This window comes from Venustampulla echinocandica (genome assembly GCF_003357145.1).
Source record: "Venustampulla echinocandica strain BP 5553 chromosome Unknown scaffold_7, whole genome shotgun sequence".
NCBI classification, from domain to species: Eukaryota; Fungi; Ascomycota; class Leotiomycetes; order Helotiales; family Pleuroascaceae; genus Venustampulla; species Venustampulla echinocandica.
The window spans coordinates 1,351,686-1,361,269 of record NW_022474212.1 but is presented as its reverse complement, the minus strand read 5'-3'; the positions used below and the strand labels follow the sequence as shown (position 1 = coordinate 1,361,269).

The 9,584-nt window shown below is 45.6% G+C and overlaps 4 protein-coding genes across 4 annotated transcripts; 3 read left to right on the top strand and 1 right to left on the bottom strand.

Annotated features, from left to right (window-relative positions):
• Window positions 1–1,099: 1,099 nt before the first annotated feature.
• Window positions 1,100–2,140, top strand: BP5553_08372 (uncharacterized protein; the record flags this gene model as incomplete). The annotated part of the gene is made up of 3 exons (XM_032016995.1): window positions 1,100–1,242; window positions 1,658–2,029; window positions 2,119–2,140. 3 exons carry the CDS (start codon window positions 1,100–1,102, stop codon window positions 2,138–2,140), a joined length of 537 nt encoding a protein of 178 aa, XP_031867286.1.
• A 781-nt stretch (window positions 2,141–2,921) lies between these two features.
• BP5553_08371 (uncharacterized protein) lies at window positions 2,922–3,467 on the bottom strand (the record flags this gene model as incomplete). The annotated part of the gene is made up of 2 exons (XM_032016994.1): window positions 2,922–3,281; window positions 3,393–3,467. The coding sequence occupies 2 exons, from the start codon at window positions 3,465–3,467 to the stop codon at window positions 2,922–2,924; spliced, it is 435 nt and encodes a 144-aa protein (XP_031867285.1).
• A 3,121-nt stretch (window positions 3,468–6,588) lies between these two features.
• On the top strand, window positions 6,589–7,228 carry BP5553_08370 (uncharacterized protein; the record flags this gene model as incomplete). Its single annotated transcript, XM_032016993.1, has 2 exons — window positions 6,589–6,690; window positions 6,920–7,228. 2 exons carry the CDS (start codon window positions 6,589–6,591, stop codon window positions 7,226–7,228), a joined length of 411 nt encoding a protein of 136 aa, XP_031867284.1.
• Window positions 7,229–8,836: 1,608 nt separating this feature from the next.
• Window positions 8,837–9,584, top strand: BP5553_08369 (uncharacterized protein; the record flags this gene model as incomplete). The annotated part of the gene is made up of 2 exons (XM_032016992.1): window positions 8,837–8,968; window positions 9,153–9,584. 2 exons carry the CDS (start codon window positions 8,837–8,839, stop codon window positions 9,582–9,584), a joined length of 564 nt encoding a protein of 187 aa, XP_031867283.1.

The window sequence follows — 9,584 nt, the reverse complement described above, 5'->3', positions numbered from 1 at the left end:
GGCGGTGAAAAGTGTGAGAGCGCGACAGTGTGGCTGCAAATCTATTTGGCATCGGGGGCCGGTGGACGCGTAGCGCGTTGAGTGCTTGCAGCTGGATATGCCGGGGAGTAGAACAATTGCGATTTAAGCCAACCAACTGCCCACGATTAGACTCAGCTCAGCATCGACTTATCCGCTATCGCACTGCAGACCACCAGATGCAAGGTACTTGGACTCGAGCCAGGATAGTGGAAGCGGCGGGTGTTGTGGTTGTGCAATAGGAAAAAGCCGGTGGCTGGAAGCGAGACTTGGTGACAAGGCAGGAAAAGCAAATACCGTCGCACATACGCTCTTCTTCTGGATATACGAAGTAAACTACGCAAAACGGACCTGGCTTTTACGCAGGCTGCCGTCTTTATGACTCACCCCCTGAAATCCTTGAGAGCCGTGGTGATGGCCATGTTGATAGGTCGTTGCCGCATAGCAACGCCGCCCCCCGTCCCCCTTTGCGACGCCGGGCAGAGGGCAACTCTTGGGAGGCTTTCCTTCTTTCCTCCTCCCTTCGAAGGTGCCGTAGGAGAAACAGGAGTAGCGGTCTACAATATGCAGATAGCCGGCGGGTGTCTGCAACACTGTGCCGATGAGGCTGCGTTACTTTTTTGGCGGTGGGCGCAAGGAGCTGTAAATTGATAGATAGCTAGCATCTGTTGCCTTTGACCTTGTACTATCTTACCTACGTAGACATACTACTTGAGATCTCGAGAACCCACTGTAAGGCAACAAGTTACAAGTGCAAACAAGAGCATTCTCTATCTGCTCCATGCGGCAACTCGAGTCAAATCATACCACTCGCTAGCACAGCAAACCAAGTCGCATCGACTAAGGCTACTGAGTTGGATTACTTCGCGTCCGTTGAACCTCATCAGCTTGACTTGGTTGAGAAGTTGAGACTCGTCACCCGACACTCCCCAAAACACAGTGCCAAACAACCCGCTACCCAAAGTTCCGTCCCTTCCTCCCTCCCTCCACTAACACGAACCATCCATACCACACATAAAAACACTTCTACCACCATCGCAAGACACCCACTAGTGAGCTTTATAGCCAACATAAAGCTAAGATGCCTTCTGCATGGGACCACAAATCCGACAAGGACCTCCTCCTGGCGATTATCGAGAATGGCGTCCTTAAGGGTATCGAATGGCCTAAGATTGCACAGAAGATGACTGCCAAGGGCTACACGTTTACTCATGAAGGCTGCCGGTACGTTTGAACTTCAAGATTACGTGTTTTAGTTTTCTTTCTTTCTAGATCGCATATTCTAGCTGTTTATCTTGAGGTTAAACTTGAGATGGCTGGGAATGTAGGATGCTGTTCACTGAATGGCAATTATGACTGTGAAGCTGAAGCTGAAGATCACATCTTGGGAAGATCTAAGTCAAGCGACCTTAGTCCAGCATTTGCCTGGATATAGGCATCTATACTATCATTTTAGGATCCTACCTATACTTCCTTAGTCCTTTGTCATCTTACCTTCAACCCTTACCTCATCAAGTTCTCCCTATCTACCCACATATACAGTAACTCTCTACTTACGCTCTACCTATACTCTCACTCCCTCATTTTCTAAACACACACTCACCTTACTTACATATTATTAATCATATCTCTCATCTAGCCAACACTTCCAAAAGATCCGCAAGGAAGCCCGCAGCGACCCCTCCCCCAACCCAAACAGCCCCGTCGCAACTCCTAAAAAGCGCCCAGCCAGCTCTTCCAAGAAAGTTGCCACCCCCTCCAAGGGAAAAACTTTCAGCGACTCATTTAATAGCACTCCGACTAGCAAGGGAAATAGCTTCTCCTTTGTGAAGGAATTCGACGAGAGCGAGGACGATGAAATTGATACCCCCCAACTTAATCGCGTCAAGAAGATGAAGCTGGAGAATGAGAATGGTCTCCAAAGCGCACCGCTGTTTAAGATGGAGAATTTGGATGCGAATGGTTACAATGGCGCGAGGGGAAGCGGTGTTGTGATTTTGGATCGCGATGAGTAAGTCGTGTCCTCCTTTAACTTCCTTTCAATTTTGCTACCCCCTTTAAGACAAGGCTTGTTTGAAAGTCTTGCTAACTCTAATACAGCCTCTACGATGATGAAGGTTGATCAAATCTATACATCCCCCTGTGCAGAGGTCTGCTTGTTTATCTTGTCGTTTCGCTTGCTGAACACGAGATCAGTGTGTGGTGATTGACGGGTCACAGGCGTTACATGATATTGATTTGATTGCTTTTATTGCGCACGTGGCTTCTCCACCCCTTATTACGGAAGAGGTTGGAGTGGCTGGTTTGTGGCGAGCCATTTGCCATGCATGCGAGTCTGCGACACTGTTTATGGCCTGGCTGGCTATTGTCTTTTATTTGGGGTTGAGAACTTGCAACACATACTCTGGGGTTAAAGAGCGTGTATAAATTCCCATGCAGCCAACTAAGGCCAATACACGAAATTGAAATTATAAAGAAACATGGTACAAGAATGTGATAACAAATCAGAACCACGTGGAATAATAATAATGGTTATTGTGTTTCAGGATCTGCTAGTGACATTCTCTTATGGTAGTAAGCATACATAGGAATAATAACCGAGTCCGTCATCGGCACAGGTACTTCGTAGGGGAGTAAGCTCTTCAAAGTTGTTACAGCGGAGTCTTATAGGTCACTAATGAATTATTGGCAATCAGGCAAAGACATGTAATTTAGCGGCCGATTAGGTGCAAATCAAATTTAAGACCATCGGATTGAGGCCGTAACGTCCAAGTCAAACTCWAGCAAGTCAGAAAAAGAAAGAGAAACTCCCCAAAAGCGCCAGGCGAGCAAACACTCAAATACGAAGACCTAAATGAGACCCTGCCAACAACATCAAGCAAGGCTCCGATGTTCTTAAGCCCTCACACCTCATAGTCCACCTCCCGCTTCACATCCAAAAATTCCCCATCACTATCTCTTGCCTCGAGCGAGCCATCTGGTTCGTCATTCTGGAGCGCAGCAATTGCATTTTCATAGGCAGATTTCTTCCGGGCTTTTCCTGACCTTCTGCCAATAGACTTCATCTTCTCCGGCATCTCGTCATCCTCGGAAGAAGCTGCTTTGCGCTTCCGCGGCGACACAGTGGGTGTTGACGGGGCCGAATTCTGGTTCTCATTGGCTGCGGCGGCTGTCGTAATCTTCTTCTTGATCTGCCCAAAGCGTGTTTGTGCTACCTTGGCGTTGTTGTAGCCTGCCCTTTCGGCAATGAGGACCCAATTTACCTGAAACTTATTGTCAGTGCTGGTGGATCATGGAAAGGTCGTAGGAATGAAGGGGATGCGGTATAGGGGTGCTGTTTTGAGAGATATCGGATGGTGAAATAAGGAGCTTACTTTAGGCATGTTTGTCATGTTCATAAGAATTAGTTGAAAAAATAGCGCATCTTTGGAAGTAAATTCTGCTGACATGGTGGCTGGACGTGCTGAAATGTGATGGAAAAAAGGTGGCTAGATGGAGGTTAGGGCAAAACTCGAGACTTTCAAATGGCCCTTGTTGTCAATGTTTTGTTCTTGGCCATAGAGATAAGAAACAATCAAGAATTTATAGAAGTTGGCTACTCCTATCTCACTCATTCTCGCCCCATGACGCCCTCTACGTGATATTACCCCTCCTTTCCTCAGAGGTGCAACGATGATCACTCCGATCAGCTGCGTGTGGCGTATAGTCAGTTGACTGTCTCTTCCCTATTCTCCTACTACTTTTTGCTTTTTTGAGAGAAGGCTTTCCCTTTAAGCAGCGAGGCGGGGACCTGAATATAATTCCTAGGGTATCTTAGCAGTAGTTTGCTCACCTTAGCCAATAAGAGCAAGTGTTGAAAGGAGGAAGCGAGGAAATGACCAGATCGCAAGGGATGAAGTTGTGATGAGCACATTATGTAGGTGCTAAGGGACATGGAGTGAAGTTCCCCGTCTAATGGAGGGTATATGTGTTCAAGCCTCCAAAAACACAAAGGAATCACAGAGAAGTACGCCTCTCTTACCCCCCACATCAACTGCAGCTACCCTTAATAATGGACATGATCAGTTTTGATTGCTTTACTCCGGCCACAAGGAATTGTCCATGCTACTAAAGGAAGATAAGAAAAATGGCTTTGTACAATTCAGTAATAGCCAAGCCGCGAGAATTCCTTGATGCTTTGATTGGAAGTTGTGGGGTTGTGATGTTTCGTGCCCAAGGAAACGGCCTAGCAATTGAAGAAATAGAAGCATCACATTAGTCAAGAAAACCAACACCTAATTTTAGATGTATTATCTGGTCGAATGCCATTCGATGCCCGCATTGAGTTATAAGTATATATTACAGTTTGTAATTAACAATATTGGGCAATAATTCCCATATACCTGGACGTTTACTACTATTCCGTTCCCCACTCTTGCTAGCCTACTTTGCTACATGGAGTACTCCAGCCTCGGGTGATTTGTACACCGGGTTGCCCACAACTATGATCTCGATGCCTTGCATATGATGAGAGTGGGTGGCTCGAATTCCCAATAATATGCAAGCAGAAAGTCTTGCTCCGAGATGTTTCTGCAGATGTTGGATATCCGGATATGCTTCCCCGGACTATCCAATAAAAGCGTATGGATTGTTTCGCTGATGTTGAATGTCACGTTCCGAAACTGGGAAATCTTGCCCACAAACATGGCTTATTGAGTCCCACTTGGTCCAATGGCCAATCGGAGGCAAGATATTCAGTTGTAGTTCCCAATGAAAGTTGGTAGATGCATAGTATTTGGAATCTCACTCGCACGGCCATGCATGAAGTAGACACGAGCTCTCAAGAACTTGCAGGTTGCAGATAAGCAGAAATGACTCTCAGGGTAGAGTTTGCAGATATTGGATCGGATCTTTGGATAACGTTCCAGGTGCAATCCAGGTGTATCTAGCAGCTAAGCTACATGACCAGCCTGATACTTGGGGTTTGGCGGCTTGATGCAGCACAGCGTGCTGAATATCTCGGAATCACAAAGTTTGGCAAGTACAATTGAGATCCCTTGCAGATATCAACTCCCGAATGTGCTTTCGAACCCACCAATAAAGCAAAGATAGCTAAACACGAATACGATTTATCGATTTGTCCGGGTTCAGATTGCAGTTGCCACTGGCAAGACGGAGGGCTTCATCCTTGATTACAAATTCCCCGTCACAAGCTTTGTCCAGACAAGGAAATATTTGATTCCTGTGGGTATTGGATAGACGTAAAGAGCTTGCCTTTACACATGGAAAGAGGGGCTGCTACCGATGTGTGTATGTCTCCTACTAGGAAGGATGGTTGTCTTGGTGACTCCACCAAGGCGCTTCGACGAATCGCCTTGGAGAAATGACTATCACCAACTCTGTCTGCATTTGTTGCTGCGCAAGACCGACAGCCCAAACCTTACTTTTTCGAACTCGCCCTATGCACTTCCATATATATTAGCACTTTTCTACGACTATAAACCGACGTCGAAACTGAGGGAGTGCTACCTATCCCATCTCGACACTCGGCGATCTGCGACATTTGAGCATCACAATGTAGAAAAGAGCACGTTTTCTGTTCCGCATCCGTCATGGAGCGTAGAAGAAGATACCTAATCAAGGTATCAGAAATGCGCTATCTGAAGTTTCAAGCGCGCCAGCACTTCATAAATTTAGTAATAGCACAAAATCCGGCGATTTAATAACACGACTCACCAACAGAAACAAACAAAATAGATTTACACATGGGAGTTATGTGATATTTGTCGCGCACCGATTCGCATCATAGGGCATGATCAGTGATCACCACACAGCCCTCTGCCTTTATCAAGCTTTGAGAAATTGAGACAGGCCGTTCCGCTCATAATACCAACATAATGCAAATACATGTTCTGCGGACTAGCTAATGCCATAATTGGATTCAAAGTACTTTGTTTCCTATGCAAAGTTCAGGTTACAGCTTGAAGATTGATGTCGGGAAAACTCAGATTGACAAAAGGAAGTTGTGGCCATTTCGATGCCTTATTATTGAGGATTGCATAAACCGCTGCATCATTTGCACGTGATTCACCCCCCTTTTCCGACCTGTCGAAGCGATGATAAAATAAATATATTGTCCAAATTGCAGCACATCTCCTTTAATTAACACACAAGGTCGAATAACAAGAATTAAACGTAACCCTTCTAGCTATACTAAATGATGTTAAGCTAGCAAGCCAAAGATATATTTAAGACCCAATTTGATTATGTCGTCATCCACAGTATTAGAAATACTGCTCAAAAAGACCTAACGCTAGAATCAGAATATCATGAACTTCACCAATCTCCACAATATTATCTCTATGCACACTTTTATTGTTCTACGGTTGGCCGTTTCTCGGCATTGCGTGCTAGTCGCTGGCATAAAAATGAGCCAAACTTCTGCGGTGGGAATCCTTTCCTTTCCTTTCCCACAACAACTTTCACAAACCGCCAACAACCTGTGTGCAACTTCAAACTTCAACTTCAACAAGCAACCTAGCTTCCACAATACCTCTACCGTAAACAAATCACTCGCTAAAGCATCCGACCATGTCTTCCGAGCAGGCACCACAGTCAGACAGCAAGGGTGCGACCCAGAAGGATGCCTTGTTCTTCTTTCACATTCTCAACAACATGAAAAATACTCCTGAGGTAAGCATTTATTTGATATCAGTCCTGCTAAAATTACCTTTATGATGAAAGTGATCTGACCCCTGTTCTTCCTTTCCCTCCTTGTTCCAACCACAATATCCTATGTCACTTCCATTATCCAAACCTGCTTATTTCCCTGTCACATCCCCCAGAATCTCGTTCCGATCTAACTACTAATTTCTATCCTCCCCATAATGCTACACGATCTGATCTCTTCTCTTTACTTTAGGTTGACTGGGAGGTTGTCGCTGATCTGGCCGGCTACAACAATGCTGGAACCGCCAGAACCCGCTTTGGACAAATCAAGAAGAAGCTCTCCGCTCTCAGCGGTACACCTTCCAACACCCCGAAGGCTCCTCGAAGCTCCACCAAGCAGAAAGGTGGCGAGCTCGGCTCCGGTAGCAACATCACCCCGACCAAGGTGACCAAGAAGCGTGGCAAGAAAACCAAGGTTGAAGTGAAGGAAGACAGTGACACGGATGATGCTCTGGCTACTATTATGGGTAATGAGACCGAGGACGAGAAGCTCGAAGCTTAGACTTTGTCTTGCATTTGGTAAGGTCCACCGTACCTGAATATATCCAAACTTTGTCTTGATCAGTCAGCTAAAATTTAAATGAGTAGATCTCTCTAGCGCTCGATATCTAATATCCGGGTGGAGTTATAGGGGTCATTTGCGGAGACACGGCAATTAGGATTTGAGCGTTCTTTATTTTATCCTTGAATTGCCCGGCGAATGGGGTGGGGTTACATGGGTTAGTTTGCGGAGAAATTACATGGTCATACATTGCTACTGAGTCGAATCCTTAACGGAAGGTCAAGGAAGAAGTAGCCGCCTATCGCCAATAAATGATAAATCTTTGATACAGGCCATTGATATTATATTGTGATCTTGATAAATTATTAAATAGAGGCCTACGGAGCCTTCCACTTCTAGTAGGGCGGTATTTGGGCAGTATCTGCAGTTATTGCTAGTAAATTTGCATCCCGCAATATTGCCTTGCTACTCCTGAGTTTTTGCAATATTATAAAAGACGATGGCCCTATTTATGATGACTAGTATAAATAGACATATTCTCCGTGTCTACGTGGGATTATCTATGCGGCTGATGTCTCTCAAGTTAGTTTGGGATTCAGTCATTTGACGCGCCCCTACTTTAAGCCTATGGCTTCAATTCACCATCACAACTATGAAGTATATACAACAAGCCGAATTCATTGGTGGCAAGACTTGGAGCTATGAAAACCGCAAGAAACACTTTGAGAGAATAGATATCTCTAAACCGCCTAGAAAACCCCAAAATCATGGCGCCCGCTGTTTGTAATATTGTTGGAAAGATAAAGCTGTTACTTGTATTGTGTTTCATGGCGCTCATTTAGAATTAAAGTTCTGTTCTATGTTAGTAAATAACTGGTCCTCTAAAACCATATTTGAATTGGATTAACATGAATTGATGCAACTTTAAAAATAGCCCAACACTTAAACCCAATTGTAGTTGCCTTGGCAGTGGATGACTGGTATGGATTTTCCTCGGTTAGAAGTGATAATCCCCTTACTTTCCTCTAACCAGTTTCAATATCACTTTATCGCTATGGTCTTAGGCATGAAGCATGGACGGAAAGTATGAGACAAAATGAATATTTTCCTGAACCCAAAGAGAGAAGAGACAGTGCGAGGAGATTCCTGCATTAATACATGGTCTGCTCAAAAGACCTAACAAGACCCTAACATTTTTGTGATATAAACCGGTAATCTGTGTCGCTCATTGGTCGCCCCAGCGACCACATCATGCTTGGTAGAGAGTGAATGTCACGGTTCACCTTTTGGCGAGGAGGGATAGCTGGTCTCTAGATTTTCTACCTATTTAAGACGTCAACTTGAACATCAACTTCACACGTGACCTCTCTTCAACATCAACACCCACTGTGACCTGCCCGCCATCAACACAAATATATCACAGCATCCATCATTCCTGAATGTCCAATAGCTGGGAACCTATAAGTATGATCTCTACCTTGAATCTTTTATATCCGAGGCCGATCTAACACATGAGAGTTGATAGACCTTAAGCACGAACTTCAGCCTACAGTCATCTTCATCCGAAAGCTACAGAGCTCAGACCAAATATCAACTCCATCAAGAATCATGGCTGAGCAAGACAAATCAGCTGGATCGGCTGGACCGGTGGGACCGGTCGAATCCAAGAGCGGAATGCCACAGGCTGATGTTGACTTCCTCATCGCCTGCCTGAAGAACACTACGGGCGGTTCGATTTCGGTAAGCAATACATATCATACACAACGTCGCCCATATTGAGCTCCATCTTGTATTTCCATACACCTCCATAACTGCAGCACCCCTATCTAGACGCGGTCCACATCTTGGCATTATTTTACTTGGACCTTGCGTCTCGTAACTTTATAGTTGCTTAAGATCAACAGCTAACAAATTTTGGCTAAAGATTGATACGAAGGCCGTCGCCGACGCTTTGAAATACCAAAACCACCGCTCAGTTGGCAACCGTATCTCGGCTTTGAAGAAGAAGTACGATCTTCCATTTGGCAGCAGCAGCAACGGCAAGGGCAAGGCAAGCGACGCAGCCGGTCCCAACGAGTCTGCAATCCCAGTTACCCCCAACAAGAATCGTGTCACCAAACCCAAGACCCCTGGCACTGGAAGCGCTCGCAAGAAGGCCGCTTCCAAGAAGGTGAAGAAAGAGGAGCCTAAGTCTGAGGACGAGGAAGCCGTTACGACCAGTGCTGCCAATTCCATCGCTGGGTTCGCCGTCAAGAACCCTGGCCTTGGCCTCGACGTTCCGCTTGACGAGGATGAAGCTTTATTTGGCACCGCTGACGAGGGCGAGGATGAGAAGCACTCCGATGGCGAGGCTTAG